General features: G+C 32.7%; 3 protein-coding genes across 3 annotated transcripts; 2 read left to right on the top strand and 1 right to left on the bottom strand.

Annotated features, from left to right (window-relative positions):
- The first annotated feature begins 406 nt into the window (after nt 1-406).
- On the top strand, nt 407-4,880 carry LOC107875681 (receptor-like kinase TMK3). Its single transcript, XM_016722488.2, has 2 exons — nt 407-3,212; nt 3,945-4,880. Exons 1-2 carry the CDS (start codon nt 785-787, stop codon nt 4,445-4,447), a joined length of 2,931 nt encoding a protein of 976 aa, XP_016577974.2. The 5' UTR covers nt 407-784; the 3' UTR covers nt 4,448-4,880.
- A 3,480-nt stretch (nt 4,881-8,360) lies between these two features.
- LOC124899634 lies at nt 8,361-12,946 on the top strand. The gene is made up of 12 exons (XM_047414593.1): nt 8,361-9,191; nt 9,296-9,607; nt 9,665-9,778; nt 9,849-9,950; nt 10,390-10,504; nt 10,690-10,799; nt 10,892-11,080; nt 11,163-11,484; nt 11,578-11,671; nt 12,286-12,424; nt 12,548-12,680; nt 12,798-12,946. The coding sequence occupies exons 1-12, from the start codon at nt 8,361-8,363 to the stop codon at nt 12,944-12,946; spliced, it is 2,610 nt and encodes an 869-aa protein (XP_047270549.1).
- A 1,005-nt stretch (nt 12,947-13,951) lies between these two features.
- On the bottom strand, nt 13,952-14,311 carry LOC124899633. The gene has a single exon (XM_047414592.1). The coding sequence runs from the start codon at nt 14,309-14,311 to the stop codon at nt 13,952-13,954; it is 360 nt and encodes a 119-aa protein (XP_047270548.1).
- Between the last annotated feature and the right edge of the window lie 358 nt (nt 14,312-14,669).

The following is a 14,669-nucleotide window of genomic DNA, read 5'->3' as shown; positions in this document are numbered from 1 at the left end:
TAGCTTAGGGTAAGAGTTTCACATAAATTAAAATATAAAGATATGTTGGATATATAAGTAAGTAGTGATTATGTTTATTAGCGTATTTTAAAGTGGTGTGAGTTTAGGTTCATACCAAACAATATTATTAGGGGCTAAGCAAAACACTGTTTTTGCAATTGTAAATTTTATTGCGTTTGTTAACTAAAAAATGGAACTAAATCGACACCAATATAATAGATAAATATATATACTTAATTAATTTGATTTTAATTCTAATAAAAAATTAATTCAAATCGATTCAGTGTAATATTTTTAATTCATCCATTGAAATTAGTATAATTGACATAGTAAATAATTTGAAAATGAGATTCTGAAGATCTCACTATCTATTTACAGCAAATTAATTAATTATCAAATCTAAACAAAGATTCATAAAATTAAAACCAAAGGAGAAAAAGGCTAAAGCCAAAAAGGTCAAAGTAAAAGAAAACAGAACTGGGAGAAATCACAGGACACAGAGAGAGAGAGAGAGTCATGAATTTGTACTTGCCTTTAGGGTTTGATCCACACTGCAACACAACTGTTAGCTAACTCTTCTCTCTTCATCTTTGTACCAAAATTCACTCACATTATCATTTTTTTTTTCCCAGAAAAAGGTACCATTTATACAATTTCATTTTATGGGGTTGTTTTAGTTACTATGTACTTGTATCCTTATATTTTACTATTATGTACTTTCTTCATTTGGGGTATAGAATTCTTGAGGGAAAAGTATGTAATTTTATGACAATCTTGGATTTTCATGATGCATGTATATATGGATTGTGATTTCAGAGGTGTTGTATACTTAGGTACATTTGTTGTATTTCTTGTAAATGTGGTTTGTGGTGTAACAAATCCAAATGATTTCAAGATTCTGAATGATTTCAGAAATGGATTGGAAAATCCAGAGTTGTTGAAATGGCCTTTGAAGGGGAATGATCCTTGTGGTCCTCCTGCATGGCCTCATGTGTTCTGTTCTAGTGACAGAGTTGCACAAATTCAGGTTCAGAGTTTGGGTTTAAAGGGTCCTTTACCACACAACTTTAATGAACTTGATAAGCTTGAAAATCTTGGCCTTCAGGGTAATAGTTTTACTGGGAAACTACCTACTTTTAGTGGATTATCTGAGTTGAAATATGCATACTTGGACAACAATCAATTCGATACGATTCCTGCTGATTTCTTTAATGGTCTTAGCAGTGTTCAAGTTTTAGCTTTGGATAAGAATCCGTTTAATAAGAGTGGATGGTCTATTCCAATTGCACTGCAAGATTCAGTCCAGTTGAGAAATTTTTCTTGTGTGCAATGCAATATAGTTGGACCTGTGCCTGATTTTTTCGGAAAATTGCCTTCTCTCACTGCTTTGAAGTTGTCATATAATCGTCTAACCGGTAAGATACCAGACAGTTTTCGTGATTCAATGCTTCAGATTTTGTGGTTGAATAATCAAGATAGTCCTGGAATGACTGGCCCAATCGACATAATTGGTACTATGGATCAGCTTATGTTGTTATGGCTTCAAGGGAACAGTTTTAGTGGACCCATTCCCGATACAATTGGGGGTTTGAATTCCTTGAAGGAGCTTAATTTTAACGGAAATCAACTCGTTGGTCTGATTCCGCAAGGTTTGGCAAATCTTAACTTGAGTGCACTAGACTTGAACAATAATAAGCTGATGGGTCCTATCCCAAAGTTTAGAGCTGCTAATGCTACATATTCCTCAAATTCTTTCTGTCAGACAACTCCTGGTGTTCCTTGTGCTCCTCAAGTTAACACACTTTTAGATATTCTTGGTGGTTGGAATTATCCAACCAACCTTGCTTCTGAATGGAGTGGGAATGATCCATGTACAGGTTCTTGGTTGGGATTCAGTTGCAATTCCAAAGGTCAAGTTACAATTGTTAATCTACAGAACAAGAACCTTACAGGTACGCTTAGCCCTTCACTTGCAAATTTGGATTCGTTGCTTGAAGTTCATTTAAAAGGAAATAGTTTGCATGGTCGAGTTCCAACAAACTTAACAGAGCTAAAGTTCTTGAGGTTGTTGGACTTAAGTGGGAACAATTTTGATCCGCCATTACCAAAATTCCGGGTTAGCGTGAAAGTCATTACAGACGGAAATTCTCATCTTGTTGGTAATGTAACTGTGGTGGCTCCTCCTCCTGGTATTAGCCCAGTTCCTCCATTGAGCCACAGTCCTAAACCGAGTCGGGAGATTCCATCAGAAAGCCCGTCTCCTACGGATAATCAGCCAACAATATCTGACACACCGCCTTCCCCAGGGAAAAGTTCAGGTTCAGGCTCAAAGGCCCCTAGTGGAACCAAAGAGCTGGCCACATCAAAGAGCCATGTTAAGACCATGATCATTACAGTTGTCAGTGCAACTTTTATGGTCTTAGCTGTTCTTGCCGTTGTTTTGTTTTTCAAGAGCAGGAGAAAACGAGAGAAGGATTCAGGTGGTACTGTTATTCACCCCAAAGACCCATTCGATCAAGATCACATTGTTAAGATCACTGTCTTAGAAGATCCCATGATTTACACTGCACAGAGTGGTACTTCAACTACAACTAGTGGTGGAACAGAAGGTAGTCAAGTGATTGAGATTGGAAAGCTTGTCATTTCAACCCAGGACCTTCGGAGGGTAACCAATAATTTTGCACCAGAGAATGAGCTCGGTCGTGGTGGCTTTGGAGTTGTTTACAAAGGCGTAATTGAAGATGGAATCCAAATTGCAGTGAAGAGAATGGAATCTGCCATTATCAATAGCAAGGCATTGGAGGAATTTCAAGCAGAAATAGCTGTGCTTTCTAAGGTTCGGCATCGTCATTTGGTTTCACTTTTGGGTTACTCTATTGAAGGAAATGAGAGACTTTTGGTATATGAATATATGTCAAAGGGCGCACTGAGTAGACATCTTTTTCGGTGGAAGATCCTGAACTTAGAGCCTTTGTCATGGACAAAGAGACTCAATATTGCCCTCGATGTTGCTCGAGGGATGGAGTACCTTCATAATCTGGCACACCAGAGCTTCATACATCGCGACCTCAAATCATCAAACATTCTTCTAGATGATGATTTTAGAGCAAAAGTTTCTGATTTTGGATTAGTTAAACTCGCTCCTGACAAAGAAAGGTCTGTTGCGACAAGGCTTGCAGGAACTTTTGGATACCTTGCTCCTGAGTATGCTGGTACGTGTGCATTTTTGCAATTAGTTTCTCTTCATTAGACAATCATTTTGACTGTTCTGATAAATGTTGTCGTGTTAGCGTCAGTTGTATTTTTTACTCTCTGATAACCTGTTGCACGAGCACATATGTACCTGAACTGTATCAATACTCTTTTAGTCCCTCTATTTTTATAAATGCGCCAGTTCTATAATGTGAATTCAGACTGCTGTATTGTGCTTTTGACCGGGGGCACCTTCCTAGCCCTTCCTTCTCCAGCCAAAATAGAACAGAGTAACTAATGGATCATTTCTGTTTTTCCTTTATGTTGTTGTTGTGCCTACTAAATTTATATACCTCGGACATTAATGTAGCAATCTCACATCTCAGTAACATTCGCATTCTTTTCAATATCTTCGTTTAACAATTCAAGTAGAAGGTTTCACATCCTCTCTCCAATACAATCATTCATAGCATAGTTATCATCTCATCTCCACAGAAGAAATAGAAAGACTATCCCAATGAAGATACTTTTCTCTTGAGGCATGGCACTGAAAAATTCATGGTACTGAAAAATGTTTACGTAAAGCTTTTCAACAAGCATGGCATGCTGATCAGCTCCTTTTTAGATTACCTATTAATTTTGGTGTGGAAACTCTTACTTGTTTGATCTTTATGTTACCCGTATATTTTTCTGTCTTGTTGAATACCTACTCACCTTTCATCTATTCTAACCCAAATTTTACTTCTCTCCAGTGACTGGAAAAGTCACAACTAAAATAGATGTCTTCAGCTTTGGGGTGGTGTTGATGGAACTTGTGACTGGACTAACCGCCCTTGATGAGCATCGATCTGAAGAAACTCGATATCTAGTTGAGTGGTTCTGGCAGATAAAATCGAATAAAGAAAATCTCCTTGCTTCCGTTGACCCAGCTCTTGACATGATGGAAGATATCCACAAGAGCATCTGCACAATGGCAGAATTAGCTGGACATTGCACTGCAAGAGATCCCAATCATAGGCCTGACATGTCACACGTTGTGAATGTGCTTGGCCAACTAGTTGAGTCTTGGAAACCTGTAGAAGAGTCCGACGAATATTCAGGAATTGACTACAGCCTACCTCTGCCAGAAATGTTGAAGGACTGGCAGGATGAAGACACCGGAGATTTCACCCGCACTAGTCAAGATAGCAAAGGAAGTATTCCTGCCAAGCCAACTGGATTTGCAGATTCTTTTACGTCCAGCGATGCTCGATAGGTAAAATTTGGTTCTGGCTACCAAAGTGCATTGCTTCCTTACATAAGCTTTGCTGGCATTTAGAAATCAAATTTGCTTTTGGCTCGTGAAAATTCTATATGGAGGCGTTGCATTCAATCTATGGTGAATATACAGATACCAAATTGCCATGAATGATTGATAAAGCGATCAAACTGGTGACGTCCAGATACAGAGAAAAAAACCTGAGAAATCCTTTCAGTTTTAATGTTGCCTACAGTCATTTGTTTTGAATGTTGCTTATAAAGTTATCTAGAGTAGCTTTGTTCAAATTGCTGCTTAAGTTATTTACATGACACTATTGAGAATCTTGTTTGTTTTCTGAGGGTAAGCTATTTTGTGGAACATATGCCTGCTTTTAAGGAGATTGTTGCTCAAAACAATTATGCTAAAAAGGCTTGATTTTCTTGATTAAGGAAGTCTAATGTGAGTATTTATTTGTATGTTTCTTATGATTTTCCATTTATCAAATGTTTCGGCAAGTAATTGAACTAATTGGTAGTAAGTTCACGATAGAGATTGATAATTTGAACTTCACGAACTTGTCATAGAAAATGAGTTCCACACAAATAAGTTAGGCACGGGTCCAATGGAACAGAGTTGATGCATAAGATTCATATAATCGTTTTTAACTAATTTGCAACAGAACGATTTTATACGAATCAGAATTCTGGTTCAAGTATTTTGTTCATTGTTGTTTTACAATATATGAGCTAAAAAAGTAAGAAGTAGGACAAGGCACATGGACCGAGGCAACACTAGGTAACAGCCTGTTTGGATGATGGTTCCATAGTATGGTATGGTTACTCTGGGAACCATGTTTGTTTCCATGATGGTATGGTATGTTACTATTCCATGGTTTGATAACCATGGAATGAAGCAATTTATTGAACCACCAAATTGGTGGTGTGCCATGGTTTTCATTTTTCTTTTTCAACTATACCCTTATATAATTTTCTTTAATCCTATTTTATCCTTATCAACAAAATACATGCTAAGACTACGCATTTGTTAACAAGATCGAAGATTGCAAGACTTTCTGTTAGAAATATAAAAATTCAAAGAGTGAGAAAAATGATCACAGTTATTTAGTAGTGGTAGTTTTTAGTGCCAATAAAAACTCAATTCGATAAAAAAAAAATTGAAAATTGAAATGGAGGGAAACAGAGTGAATGCACAAAAAGCATATACATGGGAAGTGATTTTTGAACTCTAAGATACATACATGTGTACCAATTGTTTTATTGATTGGGAAGTACTTTCCGATTGCATTAGTTTGCGTTCGTCAGACCTTTGTTTAGCAAATACCCTTGTGAATTTGGCGTCTTAAAGGATCATCGGGTAGCTATGAGAAGCATCAACAAAGAAAGGACAACTGGTTACGCTAGCACTAATATGGATAAAAGAGTTGATATCTCAAATGTATTACAATTAGGGGCATTTTAGTAAATTTACCTGTTACCATACCGTACCATACCATCAAACCAAACAAAAAATTTATTATTAAACCGCAGTGAACGATACAGTCTATCCAAACATGGTACTGTACCATACCATACCATACATTATGAAACCATGGCAAACCACCATCCAAACAGGATGTAAGGAGAAAGGTTTTATCCGCCCTGTTCCATTGCCATCCCGTTACACCAGAACGCCTAATTTAGTCTTATATTTCAGTCAATTTATATGACAAAATAAGTGAGAGCACGAGGGAGGTTGTTGTTTGCTTGATGAACAAAACATCACTGATTGATTTCTTCAGGAATGAAGATTGCATAGTTTTATTAATTGGACATTATTGAGTTTGGTATCAAATCCTAAGAGAAAAATAAAATCATGCAAGTCAAGTTATCAACTCAAAGCAAAAATAAATCACCTTCAGTTCACAAGTTCTGCTTCTAAAAATGAACCAAGAAGAGAAAATTCTTCTGATTGTACATTAAGGATCATATGATTTCTTAGACTTCAATACATATATGAGTATCCTAAAGTATTGATACATATATGAAACACAATATATACACATATTGATACAATACATTACATATATACAGTATAATACATATCTGGTATATATACACACACATTCTATACAATAATAATACAGTTTCTATGCACATCGTATACATATTATATACAACAATTGTACAGTTTTTATATATATTTTACACATATATGTATTCCATATAACAAGTATACAGTTTCTATACACATTCTATACAACTTTAGCTATTAACACTGTTCAAATACATATTTAATACAACAAAAATATAATTTCTAGAAACATTTTGTACACTTTTTATATATATCTTGTACATATATATATTTTATACAACAACCATACAGTTTCTACATACACCCTATCTAATTTCTATACTTATATCTTATGTTGATACATATTCTATACAATAATCATACAGTTTTATACAATTGTATATAATTATTATTTTTAAACAAAAAAATATTTTTTTTCTTAAAAAGGGTCGAATGACCCAAATTGAAAAGGAATGAAAATGGCCCAAGAAGAAAGGGGAGGAATGAAGTAGTTCAATGGCCATTGATGGCAATAGTTTGGACCGACTAGGCATAGAGTGTCCACGGGCCCAAACTTGGGCCAATATTTTTTGAAAGTATAACATAAAGGGAAAAATACATATGTTAACATACTTAAGTACTTAGTTACAAAAAATAGCAATATTTTTTTCTAATTACATTCTATAACATATGTAGCATTATTTTAAGTGGTTCCTATTTTTTTATCGAATAAATTTTTTACTGTGATAAAATCCCCCTTTTCACTCCTCCTTCTTTATCATTCATTAATTTAAATTTCTTTTTCCTATTTTTCCGCCATTAACCATCACTTTCTCCTCAATTTTATTGCATTTCGCACGATTCTTGTATGATCTGTGATAAGGATTTGCTTCCTATATTTCAGGTAATTATTAATCGCATTTTGCATATGAGCGTTTTATTTTTTTTCCTACTTTAATTCATCGGAAATTTAATTTTTAAGGATTTTGTGTTTTAATGGATGAACACACTGCAAAAACCCCTATAAACAGTGGTACAAGAAATATGAAATTAGTGTATGATGCACCATCTTTAGTCTTGGATTAACTCAAGAAGATTTAGTTACTGTTGTTTCAAGTCCTTTACAGTTGAGGAAATCTGCTAGATCGAAAGAGATTAGGTCGAAGTTTTGCAACGACGAAGTGAAGATGACAGAAATTTTTAAAAAAAAAGGGTTGAAGAAAACTCCTTCTCCAAAGGAGCAAAAAACTAAAAAACGAAACGAGAAGGAAAGAAAATCTAAAGAAATTGAAGCCGGTGTGACAAATCTTATGATGAATCTGAAGAAGAAAGTGAGGAGGAGGTATATTTTTTATTTGTAAATGTATTATTTTTTTTGTGTTCAAGTAATTAAGTATTTTCTGTTACGATGATATTTAAGGATTATGTGAAAATATATTGTTGAACTAACTATTCATGAATAGTATTTGGATATATATTTTTCTAGTATAGGTGATATGTATTTTTAGTATAGTTGATATGTATTTTTAGTACAGCTGAATAATTTTGACCTATATGTATTTTTAGTGTAGTTGATATGCATTTTTGAGTATTTGTATTTTTCAGTGTTTGTTGTATTTTTTATATGGTCAAAATACATATGCATGTTATTTTAGTTTAACTACCATAACAGTCTATTGCCTATATGTATTTTTAATACATTTGATATGTATTTTTCAGTGTTGGTTGCAGTTATGATTTGATCAAAATACATATGCATTTTAATCATCTGAAATATATATGCATGTTATATGTTTTTTTTTGTTTGATTGAATTTCGTTTACAGATTAAGAAGTGGTAGTTTTACTTTGTATAGATGATGCGGGACGAAATATTTCTTGTCAGAAAACTTTCAAGATTTGCACAGCACATGTGCTCGTGCAGTGACAATGATATTTATGGAAGCATACGCGCAATTTTAAACAAGGAACAATTTAAAAACTTTTGTGAGAATAACATTTTTGGTTATTTTATGCAGAAGAAGCAGTGTGTAGTGCAAGCACAGTTGTGCAGATGCGTTATGACTCTTGAGGTGAAGGGTAGTTCTTCTTCTGGGATTATGATCTGTGCTAATGACACCTCTCTTAGTTTTACTCCCATGAAATTTGCTATCATAACTGGATTGAATTGTGTTTCTAATAGGTATGACTTTATTTTTTATGAGGGTGTACCAAATAGGATGATTGAAAAGTATTTTAATGGGGCAGAGAGTATACAGAAAAGACAACTATTTCTAGTATTCACGGAGAAAGTATGGGGGGAGGACAATGATGAGGATGCTGAGAAAGTTGCAATTCTGTATTTCCTACATTCATCTGTGTTGTCTAACATTGACACTGTTGTTATACCCCGTCTTTATTTTGATTTGGTAGATAGTGATAGATATAAGGATTTTCCATGGGGTTCTTTATCTTTTGAAGATCTGGCTAGAAGTTTGAACAAACGGCTAAAAGTTGGGGGCAAATTTTATTTGATTCAGGAAATGCCACTGACTATTCAAGTGTGGCTATATGAGTGTTGTTCAAATGTCCCACCAAAAATTGCATTGAAGGTTGAGAATCAGATTTCCCGATTATTAAATTGGAAGATGATTGCACCTCGTCTACGGTATGAGTTTTTGATGAATGCTATGTTCAAGGACAATGGCAAGGTTTGTTGTGAACAAATATATATGCATTGTATTGTATACATATATTCTTTTTCATTTTCAATTGTTTAACATATTCTTTAACATATTATTTAACATATTCGTAGGTTGTATTTAAGAACATAGAGTCAACTGAAATGGAACTGGCAAAGCTTGAAATACCACAGAAGGATGTAACTGAAGATGAACGTTCAGTTGATTCTGACGATGACTTCCAGGATCCACTACCAAAGAAGATCAACGGATGTTCAAAGAAGAAACAGAAGATGGATTCATCAACCCCAATAGCGAAGAAACCTTCAGGAAAAAAGCAAGTCAATATTGTTGACGTGCATATCCAAACGAGGACTCCACCTCATCGTGCTGCCAAGGCTGCTGTAATGAAGACACCAGTATTCAAGCCAGTTCTAACACGACAGGTTTTTTCTTTAAAAACGAAGGAATGAAAGCAAACAGCTAGGGTTATTTTTTCTCAGGTACAGTCAAAGGGAGATAGTCATGTAAAGGAAGTAGCTGTGTCAAAGCGTGAGATTCATATTGAGAATGAAATATTTATTACTAAGAAAGTTTTTGATGCATTCCGCGAAGAGGTAATTTTTTTTTGTCAAATGTTTGTTTTACATTTAAAAATATGTGTTTACTGAATTTGTATGAATACAGGTTCGTCAAGAGTTTATAGGAGTTCGTGAAGAGTTTACTCGAATTCGTCAATTAGTGAAGAAAAAGTTCAAAAAAATGGTCAAAGCAATTGAACATAGCAAGGTAAAAGTTTTATTATTATATAATATCCACGGTATTAAAAAAATACATATGCAGAGTATATGAAAAAATATATATGCAGTATATTGCTAAAAATACATATGAAGTTTATACAAAAAATACATATGATTTGATATAAAAAAAATACATATGAAATATAATACAAAATACATATGCAGTGTGTCAAGAAATGTATTTTGCTAAATATATATTCAGAGTTTATGAAAAAATACATATGCAGTATATTGCTAAAACTACATATGTAATTTATTCAAAAAATACATATGAGTTGATTTTCAAAAAATACATATGAAATGTATTATAAAATACATATGCAGTGTGTCAAGAAATGTATTTTTCAACACTATATATTTTTAGCGGGTTGGTATATACATATTAAGTGAAATCAAATAATGGTAGTTTATTCAAATTATACTTGTAGCAACAGTATGAAGATACAGAGGTTGAAGCACAACAGATGGATTATGCTGGTGTCGAAACATTACCACAAGAATTCAGTCCTATTGTTGATCAAAATTTGAATGATAATCAGAATGGTACAAAGATAAAAAATAACTAAAATATGATTATTCTTTTGAGTGCACAAATATAATTATTTTTTTTTGTGCAGTTATATGTTATTTTATATACAGTCCTGTATAAACATCTACAACTGAATTTTTGTTTGAAGTTGGTTTAATTTTTTTGCTTGTTTGCAAGGGGTGCACTGATTTACATCCAGATAAAACAAACATTGAAATTGATTCTCAACATTTAATTCCTGATGAGCTTCTCCAAAGTATAAATTTGAATTATAATCTTTCTGAGAAGATTGTTCATCACGATGATCAGGTATGTCTAATGAATTGAACTTTAGTTTATGTGATGTAAAAATCATAACAATCCATAAGAAAATTATATATTTTCTTTCATTTCTATTGCAGATCATTGATGAGAAATTGGATGATACAAATTTGTCTGATTCGCAGTTTACAATTCCAGATGAGCTGTTACCAAGTCTTAATGCATACCGAAGAGAAAGCATCACGAGACATCCATTGATAACTTCTGAAGAAGAACAAATTGATAAACATTTTAATGATAAAATGTCCGAATCTTTGTTCAGGATCATTGTCAGGTATGTATTATGAATATATCTGAGGTTATGTGGGTTATTTTTGACATAAAAAAATAAACTGTTTTTCATTTTTGAAGAAAAACAAAGAAAACGTTGGATCATGCTCTAAAGAAGACATGCACGGAGAGGTTGATCTTGGTACGGAGGAGCAGATTATGAGAACTCCTAAAATACAAGAATTAACCACTGATGAACAAAGGGATGAAATAATTTTGCCTGATTCACAAGACACAATTCCTGATGACTTACTTCCTAGTTTGAATGTATACAGTAGTAAAAGCATCATTGTTCATCCCTCTGCTAATCGTGAACTTCAAACTCCTATTCCTAAGTTAAGGATTAGGCGACCATCCAAATTCAAAAAGTCACCTTACACGATGAAATTTGGTTCAGTTGCCGGTAAGTACAATTAGTTAAATATTTAGTTTACAATGTAACATGTTATGCAAATACTTTTTAATAATTACCTTTTTGTATTATGTAACTATATAGAGAGCTCGGAAGGGCACATACGTATATTCCCACAGAAACATTCATTTGTTTATCATCTGATTGATGGGATTGTGGATACGAAGATTGTCAACAAGTTCATGGATTGAATTTTTGAAGACCTTCTCAAAGTTCATGCTAAAAGGCATTTCTATTGAACTGTTTTAAGTTTTTTTTTTTTTTGAAATTACATTATTTTCTCATGATTTAACATATACTGATTAACGAAAAAAATAGGAAGGAAAATACGGATCATTACAAAAGGGGAAAATCAACCATTCCAATGATGAATTTCGGAATTGAGACTGTTGAAGATAAAAACTGGTTCTACACAATGGGGTTCCCTGATCAGTCATGAACCGACTCGGTTAGTATATTTTTTTTTTACAATATTCTTTTTGCATTTATAGCACCAATTAAACTACATATTATGGTAGTAAATACGTATGCAGGTGCAAATAAGTATTTTTTCATGTAATTTTTTATTATATAAGAAAGGATGTGATGCACTTTAACTTACATATGTATTTTTATATTACATACACATGCTAAATTTAGTATACAAATAGTTTGAATTATCTAAAATTTGTGTTCTTACTTACTGCAACATATTGATGTTTGCTTCTACTACTTGAGGAAGAAGTTGAAGTACGACTCCAACAGGCCTTACAAATTCAACACAGTAGATTACAACTTTATGAACATAATTAGATCTGTTCATGATGTTTATTCTGCGAATGCTGAAAATCTTACGGTGGGAGGACATGTGGCACATCTTAATGAATACATAAATGGGTTCCGTATGCATGCTGCTGTACCATGGCATACAGTGGAAGACATTTATATTCCAGTAAATATAAAGGAAAAACATCATTGAGCACTAGCAATTTTATCTTTCTCAGAGAGGTGCATATTCCTATATGATTCATATGAATCATTTGGTCATTATTCGGCTGTTCTTGATGTCATTAAGAAATTAGCTGCGATTATCCCATTGTATCTCGAATATTGTGATTTCTACGTTAAGAAAGGAATTCATGTTGAACACCATCCAAAATACAAAGACAAAGACTCCTCAGATATGTTTGATGTGTTATTTCAAGAGAGTTTGCCCCAACAATCGAGCGGAAGCTTGTAAGTTATTTAATTTACATATAACAAAATTATATGTCTGTAAAATATATATTAAAGCATATATGTGTTTCTTTTTATTGTTTTTGTAGGGATTGTGGTCCGTACAAGATATGCTGCACTTTTGTGGGATTATGGGACTAGAAAGCAAGACGTAAATGTTCATAGTGATGTTGAAGCACCTTTGAGGCCTCCAAGGCAAAGTAGAATAGCTAGTATGATTGAAGTTTTTGATGTATGATGGATGATGGATTGATTACTTTATATAGTTTAGACGCTGGTTTATGGATATAGGTACTGATTATACAAACTAATTTTAATGTTTTGAAGTGGTTCTAATTGTAGGTTATAGTAGTACTAATTCAAGTTTAATACGAGTCCTTTATGTTGTTCTTCATTTTACTGTGTGATTTTGTTAAAAAAAATACATATGTATTGTTCATATTATGCTTAAAATACATATGCAGGAATTTTTATGCCTAAAAAATTCATATGTATTGATTTTAGATGAGAAAAATTCATATGCAATGTTATGCCTAAACATTCCAAAAATATATCTAAAATTTTTAGTTTAAAAGTGCCAATGTTATGTAAAAATACATATGCAATGTTAGAAAATACATATGCAGTGTTCATATTTTGCTAAAAAATATGTAAGCATTATAAATAAAATTTAGCATAAAAATACATATGCAGTGTTAATAATAAATTTTTCTAAAATACATATTGTTCATAACTAATATTTATTTTGATATGTGTCCAATTAATATGATTATAAATGAAAACTGGAATTAAAGATAATTTTGAACTTTTAATACAATTCTGTAATTTATGGTGATATTTTATTTTACATAAATACATATGCAGTGTTAATATTTTTTTATTAAAAATACATATGTATTATACATTTAAATATATTTTTATTATATAAACACATATGCTGCGCTAAGATTTTGAAGTTCAAACATAGATTTACAGAATATGTCATATGTGGCTAAATCAATTAACAATTACGAACCCAATAAGTGTTTGGTTAATCAAAGTTTTCAACTTTAACCTAAAAAGTATATTCAATGCTAAAAATACATATGAACTGCACATTCAAAATACATATGCAATGTTCAGATCTTTTAACATATACATATGCAGAATTCAGATTTAACTGTGTTCACTGGTCAAATGATGATTAAAAAAATAGTTCAAGTTTATAAAAAATGAAAATAAAATTTTAAGCAATAATACTGTTTCATTTTCGATATTTCCTACAGGAACGCCTATTATAACCCTTAGCCCCACAACCACCACATGAGTTGATGTTCTTCTTTTCAAACATATCCCGGCCTGATTTGTCACGATCCTTCTTCGCAGGTCTTCCTGGAGGTCTTTTGTATTTTGGAGGTAGTACTATTTCACCAAGTACGCTCTCTGCAATTAGCCAGTCATCTTTGTGTGACAATGGGTAGATGGGAACATCATATGTTTTCAAAACAGTTTTTGGTTTAAGCAAATCACAACAATATGGCCCCTTCTCAAAATTCTTCTTCTCCAACATCGCACAAGCATGTGCACATAGTATCTGATCTAGTTGAAATGCATTACATGGCATTTTTTTCTTTGAGGCAAACAATGTAGTGTTTTTATTTGTCGTGTATCGTATACAAATATTCTGTGGCTGGTACAACTTGATACAAAAATAAAAAGTTTAATGATATGCTATAAAAAGATGAAATTCATATTTATACGATATGTTGTAAGCACACCAGCATTTTTTCAGGAAAAAATAGATATGCAGAGTAAAAATACATATGTAGAGTACATAATATTTTTCTTACTTAACTTTTTATTTTATTTTTTAAATATTTCCATTCATTTAGCACATATGAAAGTTATTCTATTAATTATTTTTTATAGAAGTAAAAATTCCAAAAATGTAAATGATCATACCATCATATGAGTACAAAAAA

This window comes from Capsicum annuum, chromosome 6 (assembly GCF_002878395.1).
Source record: "Capsicum annuum cultivar UCD-10X-F1 chromosome 6, UCD10Xv1.1, whole genome shotgun sequence".
Lineage (NCBI taxonomy): Eukaryota > Viridiplantae > Streptophyta > Magnoliopsida > Solanales > Solanaceae > Capsicum > Capsicum annuum.
This window is presented reverse-complemented; position numbering and strand designations above follow the sequence as displayed.

Bases quoted from the DNA above. Each gene is read 5' to 3' on its own strand.
- LOC107875681 (XM_016722488.2), top strand. From the start codon at position 785: ATGATGCATGTATATATGGATTGTGATTTCAGAGGTGTTGTATACTTA. The intron at 3,213-3,944 runs GTACGTGTGCAT...ACTTCTCTCCAG, and splicing joins CCTTGCTCCTGAGTATGCTG to TGACTGGAAAAGTCACAACT.
- LOC124899634 (XM_047414593.1), top strand. From the start codon at position 8,361: ATGCGGGACGAAATATTTCTTGTCAGAAAACTTTCAAGATTTGCACAG. The intron at 9,608-9,664 runs GTTTTTTCTTTA...ATTTTTTCTCAG, and splicing joins AGCCAGTTCTAACACGACAG to GTACAGTCAAAGGGAGATAG. The intron at 11,081-11,162 runs GTCAGGTATGTA...TCATTTTTGAAG, and splicing joins AATCTTTGTTCAGGATCATT to AAAAACAAAGAAAACGTTGG.
- LOC124899633 (XM_047414592.1), bottom strand. From the start codon at position 14,311: ATGCCATGTAATGCATTTCAACTAGATCAGATACTATGTGCACATGCT.